Source organism: Melopsittacus undulatus, chromosome 2 (genome assembly GCF_012275295.1).
Source record: "Melopsittacus undulatus isolate bMelUnd1 chromosome 2, bMelUnd1.mat.Z, whole genome shotgun sequence".
Lineage (NCBI taxonomy): Eukaryota > Metazoa > Chordata > Aves > Psittaciformes > Psittaculidae > Melopsittacus > Melopsittacus undulatus.
This window is the reverse complement of record NC_047528.1, coordinates 61,458,350-61,476,869: the sequence shown is the minus strand read 5'-3', so window position 1 is coordinate 61,476,869 and position 18,520 is coordinate 61,458,350. Positions and strand designations below refer to the sequence as shown.

The following is an 18,520-nucleotide window of genomic DNA, read 5'->3' as shown; positions in this document are numbered from 1 at the left end:
TCTCTGGTGAACTTGGTGCAAATTTACTCAGTCCAACTGAGACACTTGCACGGCTAATCTGAGAGAATAAACTATATGCTAATATGCAGGATACCTACATATCTTCATGACACAGTTTGAGCTACACTGGTACTTAATTATTAACTTGAAATCAAAGGGAGAGTGAAATGGGGCAAAAAGGTTATGGAGAGAACAGTCTGGGGGGGGGAATGTCTTAAATTTTAACTAGTACTTTGGATTTTGCTGTTATTCCACTATTCTCTAAACACTCTTCATCTACTGGAAAATTCTAGTGGTGAAAACTGCTTTTAAAAACCAGTTTTATTTTAGTGTCTGTCGTGTCAGAGGATCAAATGGCATGTCTATAAGCATTGCAGTTCTCTTCTGTCCTGGTATCCTCTTACAATGATGAATACTGAATTGCATGATCAGGAAGATTGGTGTTCCTCAGGAAGTAAGCAGTGGTCTGGTTCATAGCTGAAGATTTAGGTTCCCACTGACTACTTTGTGCCACAGAATTAACAAGTATTTTCTAATGAAATGAGCAGTAAGCTTTTGGGAGCACACTTCAAATTCTCCTGACTAGTTCAACTCAAACCTGGAGAATGTTAACACATAGTTTGACTTACTAAAGTAATCCAACTGTTCTTCAAAAAAGCCAGTGAGTGGATATTGATGTGCTTTTATAGGTTAATTCATATAAATAGTTAGCATTTATGTTTTACACCTTTCCCCAGTAACTCTACCTCTCAAAACAACACTAAAACCCTACCCAAACGAGCAAAACCTCAAACAAAGAATACATGAGGCAGTTTGCTCTAGCCTGTGCTTCCAGCTTTAACCTTTGACTATGCAGTTTCATTTTGGTTTTTGTTTGTTTTGTTTTGTTTGGGGGGGGGTGGAGTTATTTGATTTGTTTGGAGTTTGCTTTTTCGTTCAGGTTCTTTTTTATCTTCAGTACAAGTGGAATGGACAGCTTCATGTTGAAGGAGAGAGGAGAAAAAACTGTAATAAAACTGATAGTGCTATTTGGTTTTGCTAGAAAAGCTAGTTAAATTGAGTGAAAGCAGTATTTTCTGTGCAACAAAGTGGAACTAAAAATTACCTTTGTAACAATAGCAGTTTCAGCAACAGGTGTTAAGATAAATGGAGATTAGCTAATAAAAAGCTCAGCTTTCCCATAGTAAATCTGAAACAAATTCTGTTCAGTTTCTGTTTAGTATTTTCTAGAACTTTAAGCATTTTTAAACAGTGCAGTAGGACGTGTTGTTGTAGACAGCTTCACTTTTTTCAGGCCTGAAGTTTGCCTCACTACCTCTAGATAGCACCTCTGTCCATCTTCTCCATAGGCATATTGCTTGACATGAGGACTTAATCCTTTATAACGATATAAAGAAGCAGGCTTGTTTCTGTTCTGATATTTGGAATTCCAGATAATTATATCCAATAGAATAGGATATAATTGTGGATGCAGGTTAGAATTTCTTAAAAGGATGCTCGGTCCTAACATCCTGTAACTTTGATTTTTCTTTGCTGTGGATCAACAGAATTATATATATGCTCCAAATATATTTTTAACTGTTTAAGAATTAATTCAGTTCTGTAATAATGGCAATACAGGACTAATGTTATTCCCTATTCTAAAATTACTTGGTTTTAATGGTTTGTTCAATTTCTGCAAAAAGCTGAGAAGATAACAACATCAGAAGATGATCTTCCATCTGATGAGGTTACAATAGTTTACGAATTAACGCCTACCCCTGAACAGAGAGCTCTCGCTAGCTTTCTCAAGCTACCTTCAACATTCTTCTGTTACAAGAATAAGCCTGGATATGTGAGTGATGAAGATGATGGTAAGGAGTGCCAAAGGCCATCAGTGTGTTGTCTTTTTTGGGGAAAAGGGGTGTTTATAGTGTTTTATGGGCATTGACACTTATATTACCAATGCAGTTGTGTAGATGAGACTAAATAATTGCATTTGAGCAAGAGGCTTACTTCTGTAACTATTTTTAGAGACAAATACAAGGCAATTTTTATCAAAAAGGAATATGCTCAGGTTCCCTAAATGCTAGACTAATAGCTTATCTTTTTTTCTAAAGCAAACACCTAACACTAAAACTGCACATATTGTATATCAAATCTTATTACATGCAACTAAATTACTCCTAATTTATTCAGCAGCAAGTATGTTAAATGGAATTTCTGCAGCATTGTATTCCACAGAAAATTGGAGAAGACAAGCCCACAAATACCTGAGCTTGATAGTTTTTAATCTAAAAGATCTCCAGTATTTCTTCCCAATTCTGTTTAGTGGTACCCTTAATAAAATCACTCAAGAAATGTATTTTTATAAACAAAATCTGTGCCGTTTATGTGTAACAATCTAGGCTGAGAAAAGTGTCAGTAACACACCGAAGCACATACATGCAATATGGGAAATGAAAGTTTACTGACCTGTGGAAATCTTAAAGCATAAGTAAAAATTGTGCATACTTGCTAGGCTTGTGAGTTTGGAAGGGCTTAGCAGACCTCTGTATTTGAGGATGCAGACTTCTCAGTACTCTGTACTGAGAACTTAACACTTCTTTCCTGTATTTAAGATGAAGACTACGAAACAGCTGTTAAGAAACTTAATGGAAGACTTTATCCCAGTGATTCAGGAAAGAAAAAGAAATTGCAAGATCCTGTAAAAGGTATGTCTTAAAACAAAAACTTTAAATCCAAAGGACACAGGGTACTGAAATTAATTTTGTTTCCTGCGATAGTTTTTAGAAGCAGTGATGCTGAATTCAAAATACATCTTTAAACTCAGTACATTGAAATGTTAGTTTCATGAATGAAATGAAACAGAATGAGAAATACACATTTCAGGTGGCCTCTAACAAGAACATCAGTGTGTCTTCCTACCTTAAGCCCCTTCTGAATATGAAAAATTCAGCTTGGTGTGATGCTGTACAAGATAAAAGTTGCCCGCATCTTTGAATACTTGCTACTTCTGCAGATAGTCAGTTTAAGTTAAGCTTATGAGTTAATACTGTTCAATTAAGAAAAAAAAGATACTTTGTCTTTATACTAAAAATGCAGGTGTGGAAGATTGAATTTGCAGCTTTGGGTGTGCCTCAGAATTCAGTGTTCCATAACTGAAAATCTGGGTAGGTACTTCCAGAAGTGAAGTTTGGTGGGGCTTTTTTTGAGGTTATGTGCTAGAAAGAGGTGGTATATGTTGAGTCATCTGAAATGTGAGCAGATACTATAGGAAGGTATCAGTACTGGCAGCTGCCAGATTAACTCTTCATCATTGCATGGAAATTTTATGGTATCCATAGCAAACCAGGTATGATGAGTTCTAGTCACCCTGAGTGGAGTTAAGTCAGTCTTCACTTCCACTGTTTTAAATAGCAGTGCTGTTTGAAAAAACTCTTGGAAGTCTGATTTCAAGTTGGTCTGGCTATCATGAGGTTATTTTATAGTGTAGGTGTGAAAAAATTACTTTGATATTTAGCAGTCTTCCTAGCTCTTTTCCACTGTTGTTTTTTTTTTTCATTCACTTTTCACAGGGAAAAGTAAATCCAACAATGAAGGAGAATGTGCTACTATTTGGGAAGAGAAACCAGCTCCTGAGGAGAAAGCTGAAGCAGGAACTCTTGAGGTTCTTTCCACATCTGTGTGTGGTGTCAGCAGTGACACTGAGGATGACAGTCCAGAAGACTTCCAGGCAGAAGTTACAACTCAAGAAACAAAAGTAAGAACTAAATCTTTATTATTTGTCATTAAACTTGTACAGTTACCTTATCTACATGCTTGCGTAGTTTTCACCTTGTGAGAACTAAAACATCCAGTATGGGAAAACTTTGACTCTGGGCTGTGCCTCAAATCTTTACCAACACTGAAACAGAACCTGAGATCTAAAGTTCCTTGGGAAGAGAAAGGAGGTACAGCTGTTCTCATAAATTAGAAACTGCGTTGGGTAGTAAAATCACTGCTAATGTGTGTATAGATAAGAACTAACTAATTTTAGGAAGTCATGGTTGGTTTTTTTGGGTGTGGGGGTGGTTTTTTGTTGATTTTTTTTTTTTTTTGAAAGCATAATACTTCAAAGATACTTCAGGTTTTTTGTCAAGTTAATGTCCTTGTGTGTTACATGTAATGGAGAAATTTCAGAAAGCTTATAACAACGATTTTTCTTGACTTTTTTTTTTTTCTAAAATGACTGTTAAGTCTCCTGAGAGGTGGTATGAATACTAGGTTCTTCTAGCTCATTTGCTGATTACTTTCCTCTTTTATTAATCTCAGGAGAATGAGGTTACAAGCTCAAGTGACTTAGTCGGTGCCAGTGAGGGAGAGGTGCCTACTGCATCAGCCAGTGAAGTGACAGTAGTTGTCCAGTCAGCTACTAACAATGAAGAACCAGATTCCACCACAGAAACTGTACATGTATCGCAGACTGGATCAGGAGCTGAGGACAAACCTGTAGACTTGTCAACTAAAAAAGGTGATTCAGACTCTCCAGAGTCAACGCAAGGTATGTTCAGGGGTATGTTCTGTTTGTTTGGGTTTTTTTTTTTTTGATAGGCACCTAACTGTGCTTTTCTGTAGGTGAAGCAGAGAAAAACTTCTGACTTTTTCTTCTTCTTTGGTAGAAAACAGAATCATCTCATTTGGTTTTGGCAATACTGCAGGCTTGTCATTTGCAGATCTGGCTTCCAAAAACTCCGGAAACTTTGCTTTTGGTTCAAAAGGTGAGTTAAACTAGTCTCTTGAGAAAGATACTCAGCTGGACTTCTGTTTCATAAAACACATCCTTTGTGCACCAAATTTCTACTGATAATCAGTTATCCACAATTTTTAACAAGTTCTTGTCATGAAGGAAAAAAAACACCACAAAGTTTAAAATGTAACTCTTAATTTGTAGATAAAAACTTCAAATGGGCAAATACAGGAGCAGCTGTGTTTGGAGAGACAGCCTGCAAAGCAGATGAAGATGAAGGTGGTAGTGATGATGAGGTGGTACATAGTGATGATATCCACTTTGAGCCGATTGTGTCCTTACCAGAGGTAAGGTGACTTCTGGCATATAAACCATTAACATAAAGCATGTCTGCTAACACAGCAAGTTTTTTTAAATGCTTTGCTTAACTAATTAATTTCTTGCACTGCTTATGTAGAAATACCTGCTGGTTTAAATCCTAGTACAGCTTAGCACTGGGCAATTGCCTAGTGCATCAGTTAAAATCTTTTATTTCATTATAGCTTGACCATATTCATACACGTAACTTGTAAAAGCTAAACTGGATTCATTGTAGCACATTTGAAAACCACGAGGAGCAACTGAGGAACTGTTAGTGCCAGTACAACTCAGTAGTGACTTGTAGATGAAGTTCTGAGAAAGCCATGCCTTTAATTAAAAATAAAACTTTTTAAATAAAAGTTTTACTCTGAACTAGGCAAGAGAGTCCTAGAATCACTGAGCAATAAAGATGTAGTACAATTGACCTTGCCTGAACTGACTTTGTTAGTTTAAAAATAAATTGGTTTTCAAGAAGTAGGAGGACCTTCTCTGCTTTGAAGGTAGCCTTATAAGCTACTGAGTGAGGCTTCACACAGTTCATATCTTGATTTGGTATTTAACTCTAGTGTTACAATAGCAATTTAAAATTTTTCTGATGTTGTATCATCTGGTAAACTTAATTCTAGATTAGTGTAATGATTAAGCAAAACAGTGCAAATAAACAATATGCAGTGTTTGATTTGACCAACAAATGTGACATAGTTTGTAACACACCTTCAGCTTCCTTCAGAACTTGGTATGGCTTTGCTCATCTCTGTGTCATATTATGACTTCTGTGATATTTTTCTTTCTTTCCTTACTTGTTGCTTCTCTTTTTCAGTCTCATTTCTCCCTCCACAAATAGTTGTTTGTCTTGTATCTCTCCAGTTCATTCAAGTGTTCCTTAACTTAAGCTGATGTGGTGGCTAAAGATAGTTACATAAAATGAGCAGGTACAGCAATCAGGCCTCAATTTGTTATACTTTGTTGGTGTTTATTCTGTTCAAATGCAGATATCAAGTTATTCAACAGTGTTAGAAAAGTAATGCCTGGAATGGTAATATATCTTCAGTTCTCAGCTTGCACAAGCTTTTCCTCAGCAGAAGCTTGCCAGAACATCTGATAGTGGGTTTTTATTTTTCAGGAAGAAAAAGACCCCAAATTAAACACACACAATAAAAAACAACCAAAAAACGAAGAAGCAAAAACCCCCTTGCAAAGACAACCCAACAACCACCCACCAAAATCATATGCAGCATGGCAAAGTAGTTTTGCAGTGCTATAATTAATCTCAAATAGTAGAATTTGTTGAGCTCTTAAATTTGGAAAAGGCTAGGCATTTACTCATTTTGGTGTGTGATGAATATGGTCTTGGAGAAAGGAACACATTGAGTAATTTTGCATAGTAGTATGTCAGAATCATTGTAAGTGTATGTAATACTGTTCAATACTGTTGGTGACAGCAGCTCTCTGGTTCTTAGGTGGAAGTAAAATCTGGAGAAGAAGATGAAGAAATTCTCTTCAAAGAGAGGGCAAAACTTTACAGATGGGACAGGGATGCTACTCAGTGGAAGGAGCGTGGTGTTGGGGAGATAAAGATTCTCTTCCATACACAGAAGAAATACTATAGAGTCCTAATGAGAAGAGACCAGGTTCTTAAAGTCTGTGCAAACCATGTCATCACCAAAGAAATGAACTTGGTGCCCTCTGATACATCAAACAATGCTTTAATTTGGACAGCCACAGATTATGCTGGTGAGCTTTTTCAGGTGGTTTTTGGTTTTTCTAAGTGTTGTGTAGCTTCTGTGGCTTTGTTTTTCCCTTTGTTTTTACCTTACGAAACAAAACGTATTTGTTTCCAACTGTACTGAACAGAACTAAAGAAACCTGTTCTCTGATCTGTTTTTAGATGGTGAAGTAAAAGTGGAGCAACTTGCAGTCAGATTTAAAAGCCAAGAACTGGCTAATTCTTTCAAGAAGAGGTTTGAAGAATGCCAGCAAAGCTTGTCAGAACTACAGAAGGGACACTTATCTCTGGCAGCAGGACTGTCAAAGGACACTAACCCTGTTGTGTATTTTGAAGTTTCTGCTGATGATGAACCTTTAGGACACATAACTATGGAGCTATTTTCAAATATTGTCCCTCGAACTGCTGAAAACTTCAGGGCCCTGTGCACAGGAGAGAAAGGATTTGGATTCAAGAACTCCAGCTTTCACAGGATAGTCACTGACTTTGTGTGTCAGGTAAGCATAACAGGAGAACCCTTCATTGAGAGAATGAGGTGCATCTTCATTAACAATGGCACTTAAAAATCACACAGGATAGCACATTCTTGTTGGCAGCATGAATCCAGTGTGCAAGATACTCTTATCTGTCCTTTCCCTACAAGGAGATGAGAAAGTGCAAGCAGGACATGCTGCCATAAGATGAATGCTTTTTACCTGTGTCTGCCAACTGCCCTAATGCTTTAGTATTAGCTAGTGCAGTCTAAGTGCTACTTACTGTGGAAGAAAAAAAAGAGATTTTTCTCTTACAATGGACAAGTGGCCTGTTTCTGAAGAAGAATATGAAGGAAAGTAGGGGTTCCCCAAGCTACCATTTAGCCCCCATCTCTGTACAGAGAGGACCTTCTGTATGCTCACCTGCTAAGAACACTTACTTTCCAGGCTTCTGTTACATTTTGAAGTACACTTTGTATTTTGGATAATGTGTACTTTAAAACAGATATTCCAAGTATTTTAGATGGTCAAGCATCCATCTAAAGGAAGTCTTTTAGATTTTATTGTCATGCAATGAAAATCCTTAAAATACTCAAATTTTGCATCAGGAGTATCAGCCTGCAGTGCATCAGAAGCCTCATGTAAATAGTGTTGCTTTTAAACCTCTGTGTGCATTCAGTAGCACTAGTAAGTTCTTCATAAATGCTGAAGACATAGGAGATTCATTATAGGTTATAGGAATGCAGTGTTGCTCATTTAGGGTTTAAGCTTGTTTCAGCGTATTCCACAACCTGTAAGTTGCAGGCTTTATTTTAAAATCATTAACTGTACTATGGACACCCTGACAAAGTGTGAGCTTTTATCACGTGAAATCACTATATTCCAAGTTTGCTCTGCTTTGCCTAAACTATTTCCAGATACTGTGAGAAGCTTTTCAATGTGAATTCAAGTATATAATAACTCACACTGTTACCTTTTATGTGTATAGCCAAATAATCAGGAGCCAGAAGCTTGCTGCCTTGCAGAAAGACAAAAGACATTACTTGCTAGCTATAGCTGCGCTCAGGAGCAAGCAGTCATGTTGCAAAAGCTGCTGCCCGCACAGAAGCAAGAGATTGCTGGTCACTGGTACCTTAACCTTCTTCAGGTGATCAATGCCAGGGACTAAGCAAGGAAAGGCCTTCTTCAGTAAGATAAGGAAGGTCCTAGCTATTTGGGTGAAGTGATGCAAGAAGCAGGCAGTGGGAAAGACAGGCCTAGAGGAGTGGTCACCCTGTGGAGCAGGAAGGTAAAATTCTCTGTTCAGAATAAACACGGAATACACTTTCCAGTGCTTCTTCCATCACTATGAACAAGCTGCTGAACCTGTGAAGCCCTATATCCAAGTAAATGTGTACTTGGGAAAACTGAGTTCTTACGAAGTAAAGCCTTTAGGGTTGAAAGGGAATGTGACTGTATTGTTGGTTTATGTTTCAGGACTTTCAAGTTAATGCTGTGCCCCCCCCCCCCTTTTTTTTTTCTTAAGGGAGGTGATATAACTAACCATGATGGAACAGGTGGACAATCAATTTATGGATCAGCATTTGAAGATGAGAATTTCGAAGTGAAACATACCGGTCCTGGATTGTTGTCAATGGCAAATAAGGGCAGGGATACGAATACTTCCCAGTTCTTCATAACACTTAAAAAAGCAGAACACTTGGACTTCAAGCATGTGGTATTTGGGTTTGTCAAAGATGGAATGGATGTTGTGAAAAAGATTGAATCCTTTGGTTCTCCTAAAGGGCTCGTAAATGCAAGAATTGTCATTACAGACTGTGGGCAAATATAGAATTACTGCTTTGAGTATACAGATGTTCTAGCAGTATAAATCAGTATTTAGATGTTAATTGACTAATTATTTCAACTTCTTAAAATGGACACTTCTGATGTATAAATGTAAAATTACAGCTTACAGTTGGGTTTTTTATGTGTTCTAATTGATTTTTTTGCATGTTAAAGTTCAGACACTGGCATATTTCAGGTGTATTTGTGTTAATCCTGACATATTTGTATTAAATGTCAAATTTTAAAAATTAAATCTTAGTCTTGTTAAAAATAAATGTCTTGTCTTCACTTTGGTTTGTTTAAAAAGGAAGAACTTGTGTAGTCTGTCTTCCTGCTCTGATAAATCTGTATTTTGAAAATGACTGTAGGTGCTAATTGCTAGTCAGTAAACTTGATGGCCTTTGAAATGTAATGCTTACTCTGATGTACAGAAAGCAAGTGGAGGCAGCTGGCAGGTAAGTGCTGGTTTGTGCTATCTGAAGTCTCTCAGTAGTGCTTCAGTAGTTGAAAGCTAGAGAATAGTTCTTGACTGCTTTGATCAATATTTAGCTAGAGAAGCGTGCCTATTCTTTTTTTTTTTTACATAAAATAGGTCTAAATGCCTTAGTAGAGTGAGCAAAAGCTGCTTGACATTCGGATTTTACCTGAAATGCTGTAGTACATCAACACTGCTACTTCTACAGTATGTCTCTCCTTGCTCTTTCAATGTTTATTAGCTCCCTTTCCTGGGGCAGAGTTCTAGTAACTGCGCCAGATCCTTTTTTATTTTTGAGGGTAGTGGCAGTAATTCTTCCCCGCAGTTCCTTCAGAAGCACTGACCTGGCAGACCAAGCCGTTACAGGAGCCAGCCCTCTTATGCTGGGAGCTGTCACACCGCAGCTGTGCAGAGCCTGGGCCAAGGAGCCGACTGCACCAGGGGCGGGGCTGTGGATCTCTTCTGCCCGGCTCCCGGCCCTGCCCAGCCGCTCTGAGGGCTGTCCGCTCCCCGCGCCTCTCTGGAGCCCGGCCCCAACAAGCGGTCTGCGCATGCGCGCAGTCTCCCGCGCCTGCGCCCGCCGGCTTCGGGCTGTGGCGGTGAGTTCGAGCGCGGTGGTGCTACATGGCCGGCGCCGGGCCCTCCGTTGGAAGTCTGCGGGGGTGAGACGGGAAGGCTGAGGATGCAGCCAAGGGAGGGAAGTGGGAGGAGGAGGGGGAAAGTTGGCCACTCTCCCCTAGTCCCAGGGGTGCTTGGGGATGGTGGTGTCTGCATCCCCTCCCTTGGGGTTCGTTGTAAACACTGATACCACATACGCGTATGGCGTCAGAGCTGAAAATGGGATATGAACAGGCTTTAGGAGCTTAGGTATAAAATACGTACTTTCTACTCCTACTCTTGTTCCCTCTGCGCTGATTGCAGTACACAGAATGGGTTGGATTGGAAGGGATCTTAAAAAGATCAAGTACGGTACAAGTGCTGAAGAGATATCCCTGTCTGAACTTGGAATTTCCCTGGAAGTTGCAATTCCAAATTTTATGCATTCCAAAAACACAGTCTGAGCAGCTTTGGTCTTAATTTATGCCTAGAACATTCTGGTGTCTGCTAGTTGGGAAAGATTGTATGTGAATCCTCTTAGTATACTAGTAGGATAACTTGTTTATTTCATATCTTCTTGCCCATATAGATGAAGCCCTCAGTGACATCGTTTAGTGGTGAACTTGGCAGTCTTGGGGTCAAGGTTGGACTTGATGATCTTAAAGATTTTTTCTAACCTGGCTGATTATACAATTCTTTTGCCACAGCAATCACCACCCTTATTTATAATGTGTTAGGTGTGCTTGTGATTTTGTTTGTTTGTTTGTAAAGCCTAGTGGTGAATTCTGTTTTCAGGGAGCGGGAAATTGTGCCATGTCTAGTCAGAATCAAACCTATAGTTCACAATAAACCGCTGCAATAACCATAGAGTAAGTTATGATGGGTGTAGGTCCCTTGCCAAGGTAAAAGCAGTGTTATTTTACACCAGCTAATGCAAGGTTCTTTGCACCAATATGAATGAGGAACTGAATTGTGATTCCTCTGTTTCCATTACTTCCATTATTTATGGATGTGCACAGTGGATTAAGAAACTGCTCCAGCAGCAAAGAGCCCTCTCACATGCTGGTGTTTCACAAGTGTTTGAACTCATGCTGCAAGGGAAGTAATATGTTGTGCTTGCAAGGAACCAAATGCTAGATTTGTGCATTTTATTTTATTAAAAAGCAGTGTTTGAGTACAAGAAAATACATAGTTGATCTCTTTATTTAGAGGATACGTCCTGATTTCTGGAGAGATGCAGTGAAACAACTAAGATTGCTAGAGCTGCTTTGAGTCTAATTTTTTATAATGCACATTTAATTGATTTTAATTGTAGCCTAATACTCCTGTCACTCATTTTTGTAGTGTGTAGTTACAGGTTAGTAGGAAAAAGTAGAGCAGGAAACTTTAACATAAAACTCCTAGATATAAAAGTAGATGGCACTGTTACCTCATCCTACTTTTATGCCCTTATTTTATGTTACTGTCTTCATAAAGTCTTATAGTCTCTCAAATTTTTTAAGATATAACACCATGAATATTTCATCATTAGACTGGAGGATGTTTGCCTCTTTATGTTAATATGAAGGCCATTTACATTTGTATATTGAAAAAAAACAAAAAGCACTTCCCTTTTCAAAGACAGTAGTTTATAGTAAGCATTCTATCACAAGGCATTGTAACTATGAAACAAGTAAGTTGTAACATGTACTTTACCTGATAATTCAGACTATATTGCAGTGTGTTTGTGCTTTCTTGTAGGGTTGCCTTTCAGGAGCATTACATACTGAAGGGAAGAGTGGAGGGTCCCTAGGATTGAAAGGTAATACCAAACAATGGTGCTTTGATATATTTTTCAGAGAAAATATATACTAAAACTGTGTCATTCCAAAATTTATTTCAAGTAGTTTTGTATGTTCTCATTTTAAATGGGTAGACATTCTTGATCAGGGGTTTGCTCTATTTGAGACCCAACCTGGCAGCATTAATGTTCATGTAGAGAGCACAAAGGGTGATGTAGAACCTGTTTGTGTTGAAGTCCTGCTTGAAGTGGTTGGTCCACCACGTATGCATACACTTGGCTTTAATTTAAATCATAGAATCATAGAACAGTTAGGGTTGGAAAGGACCTTAAGATCATCTAGTTCCAACCCCCCTGCCATGGGCAGGGACACCTCACACTAAACCATATCACCCAAGGCTTCATCCAACCTGGCCTTGAACACTGCCAGGGATGGAGCATTCACAGCTTCCTTGGGCAACCCATTCCAGTACCTCACCACCCTAACAGTAAAGAATTTCTTCCTTATATCCAGTCTAAACCTCTGCTATTTAAGTTTCAACCCATTACCCCTTGTCCTGTCACTACAGTCCCTAATGAATAGTCCCTCCCCAGCATCCCTGTAGACCCCCTTCAGATACTGAAAGGCTGCTATGAGGTCTCCATGCAGCCTTCTCTTCTCCAGGCTGAATAGCCCCAACTTTCTCAGCCTGTCTTCATACAGGAGGTGCTCCAGTCCCCTGATCATCCTTGTGGCCCTCCTCTGGACTTGTTCTAACAGTACCATGTCCTTTTTATGTTGAGGGCACCAGAACTGCACACAATACTCCAAGTGGGTTCACACAAGAGCAGAGTAGAGGGGCAGCATCACCTCCTTTGACCTGCTGGTCACGCTTCTTTTGATGCAGCCCAGGATACAGTTGCCTCTCTGGGCTGTGAGTGCACGCTGCTGGCTCATGTTCATTTTCTCATCAACCAACACCCCCAAGTCCTTCTCTGCAGGACTACCATGAATTTCCTTTTTGCCCAACCTGTAGCTGTGCCTGGGATTGCTCCGACTCAGGTGTAGGACCTTACACTTGGCATGGTTAAACTTCATGAGGTTGGCATCAGCCCACCTCACAAATATACACATACATTTATTATTTAGAGTGTCTTTGGGATTCTTGAGAAACACATGTTGCTGGTGCATGCAGACAACAGGGTAAAACAATATATTTATCAGACTTTGGTTGTAGAAAAATTAATATATGAATGCAAGCTGTAAAACTTAAGAAAGACTTACCTGGTTTGAAAACTAAATAACACCTCCCATTGTTTAAGCTGTTAAAATTTTTCATTCATTTGTAAAGGTGTATCAGTGGGTTTTTGGTTCTTAAACCAAAAGATGGAAAGCTTTTGATGGAAAGCATTTCTAATTTTTAGATGGAAAGCATTTCTAATAAGCCCTGTCTATTTCTTAACATCAGCTTCTCAAATGCAAAATAGAATTGTTACTATCTTCTGTTTTCCAGGTGACATGGACAGCTCACTGGAAAATACAGCTTTTTCTTTATCCAAATGTTCTTTAGAATCAGAATTTACTGAAAGTGGAAAGGACAACAGCATCAGATCTTCTAGTGATTTCCTCCAAAGTTTCAAAGTCTGGGATTGGTAAAAGGCATTTTCTCTTCAGCTCTCCTTTATCATTTGTTATCTTTCATAATCTGGATAAACCATAAGTAAACAATGTATTCAGACTGCACAGATGCAGAAGTTGTTTTAAGATTCTTTTCGTGTTGTTAAGTAAAGAACTGTCTGGCTGAGGTATGAAATAATGTGAATGCCAATTTTGATGGGGAGTATTGTCTCACTTCCTAATCTGATCTGTGTATGCTGGAATTGCTAATGAGATACAGGGATGATATAACCTGAACTAGGAGGAAAGGTTATAAAGCTGATAAACAGCTTTAAGTTTATTTAGAGATAATTTGATTCCAAAAGCCATCTCTTCAGGGCTAGTTTACACCAAATATGAAGAATAATTTAAAAAAGCATTTTGTATTTTTAGCTTTCCTGGAAATTGGTGATGAAAGGAGAGGTTTTTAACTCCTGCAGATGTGCTTACATCTTGAAAATTCTAGCTATTCTTACTGATCTTATGTCAGCAACATTACTAATTGTTGTAGTTAAAATCTTATGAGTAATAATGCCTTTTATCCAAACAATTTTACTCTATTATCAGTCAAATATAAAATTTTTAAATTGAGCCATGTTTACATTTTTATGCAGACTTCTTAATGCTCTATATGTAGTATGTGAGAAAGGTATTGAGTAATTTCCAGTTATTGCTTTTTTGTATTTGTTTAGGTTTGATGATGAACATGATTCATGTTGTGATTCAAGTGGTCTAGAAAAAGAAGTAAAGACCATTAATTGGTCTGAAACTGATGCAGTTCAAAATACAGCTATATATGTGGAAACAGGTAAATACTGAATTTTAAATACTTTTACAGCTCTGTGTAAAGTATAACATGTATTTTAAAAAACTTTCTAGTAAATGTATTTGTTTGGTTCAGAAATACCATGATCAGCAGAAACGTATTTTAATTTGGGGACTTAACCTTTCATGTCAGTATGAATAATACCTATAGTGTTAATTTAGGAGGTCCAGGCATTCTTGATGAAATATTAACATTTAAGAAAGAAAAGTCAACTTTCTATGAAACTGGTTGCCACTGACTTTCTGAAGTAAATGAAGAAACAGGATGGTTTGGAGGGGGTTTTATTTGTTTTGTTTTATTTTGTTTTAAATAGCTAGCTGCATTACCAAATAGTACAACTCTTTTAAACCAGATGTCTTTTTTCAATTTAAGGTTGGAAAACTGTCATTAGGTAGAGAAAGAATGTTAACTCGGGAAACTTTAGCTAGAAGGTTGTAGCAGGGACCAACTGGCATTCATTCACAACAAATGTGTGAAAATGCTGCTGCAGTTGGAGAGCTTTGTGAATCAGTGTATATCTGTCTCTTGTAGAGAGTTTTAGGTTTAGAAGAACAATGTATTCTTTTAAAAGTGTATATGGAAGCGTAGAGACAGACAGGCAACCAACCAACCCCAAAGTGGCTCAAATGTCAGGCAAAACAGATCAGTGTAACTGTAGCAGACTCTCATTAAAAGTGGTATTAAATGGGTGAGGACTGTATAAAAAACAGCTTTCTGGAAACCCATTCTTTCTGAAAAGAAAACATACACACACCCCTGAACCAACCAAACTAACAATAACAAAAATAATTTAATTGCATCAGGAGTTACATTTTCCTCATTGGCCTGAGTTTTGCTCTGTCTGTACCTGTTGTAGTTTAAATCCCACAGCAAGCTCAGCTGCTTGCTCATTTTACCTTCCCCCCAAGTAGGGAGGGCGAGAAACAGAAAGGTAAAAGTGAGAAAACTTGCAGGTCAGGTGAAGGACATTTTAATATGTAAACAAAAGCCCCACATGAGAGCAAAGCAAAACAAGAAATTTATTTACCATTTTCCATCAGCAGGCAGGTGTGCAGCCCTCTCCAGGACAGCAAGGCTCCATCATACATAATGGTTACTTGGGAAGACAAGTGCTATCACTCTGAACATTTCCCCCTTTCCTTCTTCTTCCCCCAGATGTATATGCTGAGCATGACACCATATGGTATGGAATATCCTGGTCAGTTGGGGTCAGCTGTCCTGGCTGGGTCCCCTCCAAACTCCTTGTGCACCTCCAGCCTGCTCATTGGTGGGGTGGGGTGAGAAGCAGTAACTAAAACATCCCTGTGTTATCAGCACTGTTTTGGTCACAAATCCAAAACAGCTCTATATGAGCTACCAGCACAGTACCCAAATTTGTATTTCTGATACTGTCACCTAGGTAATATTGGCCTGATGTGGTACCTAGGTGCAGCTGACCTTGCAAGATGTCTCTCCCCAAAATATCAGTTATCTGTGAATTTGGGGTGTTTGACTATTTATGAAATCCAGCCATTCCTCACTGTGCTGTCTGCAACTTTAATCAGCTTCTTATACTGTAATCTGTCATGTCTAGCTGTTTCTCCTATTGTGACCAGCAGTTTCTTAAGTCTTGTTCTCTTAACTTCGATGTCAGGCCAAGGTCTAGTCAGCAGCAAATCACTTGCCTGAAGACCTTACAAAAAGTTCCTTACAAGAGGAGATTTTGGCTACATTGTGATTCAGTCTATGCATAGATTTCATACAGGTATCTATGAGATTTCAGTACTGAAGTGGAGGGTGTAGTTTTACTTATAAAACACCATTGATCACTGATCAACACCATTGATCACTGATCATGTCAGCCAAGTCATGGAACCCAGCTTTGAGCAATTCTGCATAATTCTTTAGGAGATTGCTTTCTCATTTTGCTACATCTTGCTCTATATTTGTTACTTTAGATGGCTAAAACAGGTTTTCGGTCTTTTGGAACAACAATAATGTCATTATTTATCCAAGATTAATTTTTCTAATGTAAAATGGGTTTTTCCTTTCCGTAGGCAGCACTTTATCTTCTCCTTTGGCTGCAAATACACAAGAAAATACTGACCAAAATATTACCAATGGTTTGCTAAGGAAAATTCTAAGTGGAACTAATGCTCAAGCATGCAGTAGTCAAGGCTTAATACCGCCTCACATCAGTCAAATTTATGATGAATTATTTGTCATACATCAGAAGCTCCAGGTAGGAACTGGAATAACTTTAAACGTTTTGTTGAGTAATGTTACAAAGACTCTTGCTTTTGACAGAGAATTCAGAAATTACATACTACATAACTATTACTTTTATACTAAGACTATTAGTTATTACTATTATTTATACTAATCACGGTGACTTATATACTAAAATTCTATCATCATCCACCTCTTCCTCTAAATAAATTTGCCGATTTGGTAGTGGTACTTTGTCTTGCATGGTGGGTAGATAAAACAACAGCCTAAAGGGAGTTTGAATGCAGTGCTTCTACATCCAAGAGTGTCTTGTGATGCACTGTGCACATAGAAGGAAACACCTGCAAGTACTGCTTCTCCTGAGAGCATCCAAACTTTTCTCATGACCCTGGGCATTCATGGCTTCCTCTTAAAACCCTCCATTCTGCCTTACCTTTACTTTTGCACTGCTGAGGAATCCCAGCAGTTCATCCCCTAGGAGGCCTAGGCCACTAGCAGAAGAACCTGCTATATGGCTTTATTCTGTAATAGCTCCCATGCTTCTGCTGGTTTCCCTGTCAGGACTACCTTTTGCATCGTGAGATAAAAATAATTTTGTATCTCTTTTTCCTCACTGCTTTTTCAGGGATGCTTCCCACTAATCAAACAACATAGTAATCTCATGTTCAATGTTGACAGTCACATCAGACTCTGTTTCATCTCCAAGTTAATATTATTATCCAAAACTTTTGAAAACAAAAGCCTAGGTTTAATTTTATAAGTTTATAGTTAACAACCATGTAGAGTTGAATTTTGTATTCTGGGAGGCTGAGTCATCCTGATGCACATCAAAGTCATTTGAGTTAATGTCTGGGGAAACTGAACATAGATAGCCATCAGGATACTTTTAATGAGTAAGCTATTGTGTAACACTGTATAATTTCACAAGAAGCTAAGCATATCTCTGGGAGAGAAAGTTTAGATTCAATATAAATTGTGACAGTTTCATGGTTTTTAAAGCCATTTCAACTCTTTTTTTTTTTTCTTGATACAGAGACAAAGTTTAGCACAGCAGGAATATGCTCTCCAACTCCGGAAAAGAGAGCATTTTCTAACAGAACGAGAAACAGTGCTTTTTAGACATGAAGCAGCTTTGGCTAAAATACGAAGTGTTGAGGAAGAAGTTCACACAAAATTTGGAATTATAAAAGAGGTACAGTAATATATTAAATGATATTTATTGCTCTACATGCCATTTAACTTATCTTAAGCCATCACGTTTTCTGGATATATAGTGCTATTTTTTTTAAATCCTTGAAATTCATAAATGAAAGATTTATATAAAAAGTACCACATAAAATATTTAGGGGTTTGTATTGCTTCTGTTTCAGAATGGTGTATTTAATTGTCATATGCATAGATACATCTCACTGTTACAATTTAGAAAAGAGGTAACTTGTTTCTAAAATAGAAATATATGACCAGTACTGGAGAAAAAAATTGTGGCCTATCTGTACTTGTATGTAACTTATATTAGTATCTTTGCATTAGCCATAGTTGAAGTAGATATCCTTGGGAAGGCTTGAAGACACAATGAAATCTTATGACATAACTATCGCAGAGAATATAACTCAGAGAATAAAACACTCAAAGAGTTCAAAGGAAGAAAAGATCAGCCTAACTTTGGGAGTGTGGGAGGTAATGAAATGGTGTGATTTTGCTATAAGAAGAGGTGGTAACAGCAACACTGTTCTTGTGAGTATTCCCTATTGAATTTAGGTCTTGTAAAGTTTTGGTTACTATCCAGAAGGTCACCAAGGGAAGTCCTGAGATGTATGTCGTTTGTGTCAAAACCATAAGCTGAGAAATTACATTTCTTTAAATGGTGCAGATAAACCTTTCCCACAAATTGTTGAGGGAGGATA

At 38.1% G+C, this 18,520-nt stretch overlaps 2 protein-coding genes across 2 annotated transcripts in view; both read left to right on the top strand.

Annotated features, from left to right (window-relative positions):
* Nucleotides 1–9,369, top strand: part of RGPD4 (RANBP2 like and GRIP domain containing 4) — a 32,460-nt gene extending 23,091 nt beyond the window's left edge. The window contains exons 21-29 of the mRNA XM_031051184.2: nt 1,686–1,853; nt 2,601–2,693; nt 3,558–3,742; nt 4,294–4,522; nt 4,641–4,739; nt 4,913–5,055; nt 6,529–6,802; nt 6,957–7,291; nt 8,793–9,369. Coding sequence (XP_030907044.2) covers nt 1,686–1,853; nt 2,601–2,693; nt 3,558–3,742; nt 4,294–4,522; nt 4,641–4,739; nt 4,913–5,055; nt 6,529–6,802; nt 6,957–7,291; nt 8,793–9,098 — 1,832 coding nt within the window. The 3' untranslated portion in view covers nt 9,099–9,369. The remainder of the gene's footprint in view (nt 1–1,685; nt 1,854–2,600; nt 2,694–3,557; nt 3,743–4,293; nt 4,523–4,640; nt 4,740–4,912; nt 5,056–6,528; nt 6,803–6,956; nt 7,292–8,792) is intronic.
* Nucleotides 9,370–10,120: 751 nt separating this feature from the next.
* Nucleotides 10,121–18,520, top strand: part of CCDC138 (coiled-coil domain containing 138) — a 37,377-nt gene continuing 28,977 nt past the window's right edge. The window contains exons 1-6 of the mRNA XM_031051182.2: nt 10,121–10,231; nt 11,907–11,967; nt 13,440–13,578; nt 14,275–14,390; nt 16,445–16,629; nt 17,650–17,808. Coding sequence (XP_030907042.2) covers nt 10,121–10,231; nt 11,907–11,967; nt 13,440–13,578; nt 14,275–14,390; nt 16,445–16,629; nt 17,650–17,808 — 771 coding nt within the window. The remainder of the gene's footprint in view (nt 10,232–11,906; nt 11,968–13,439; nt 13,579–14,274; nt 14,391–16,444; nt 16,630–17,649; nt 17,809–18,520) is intronic.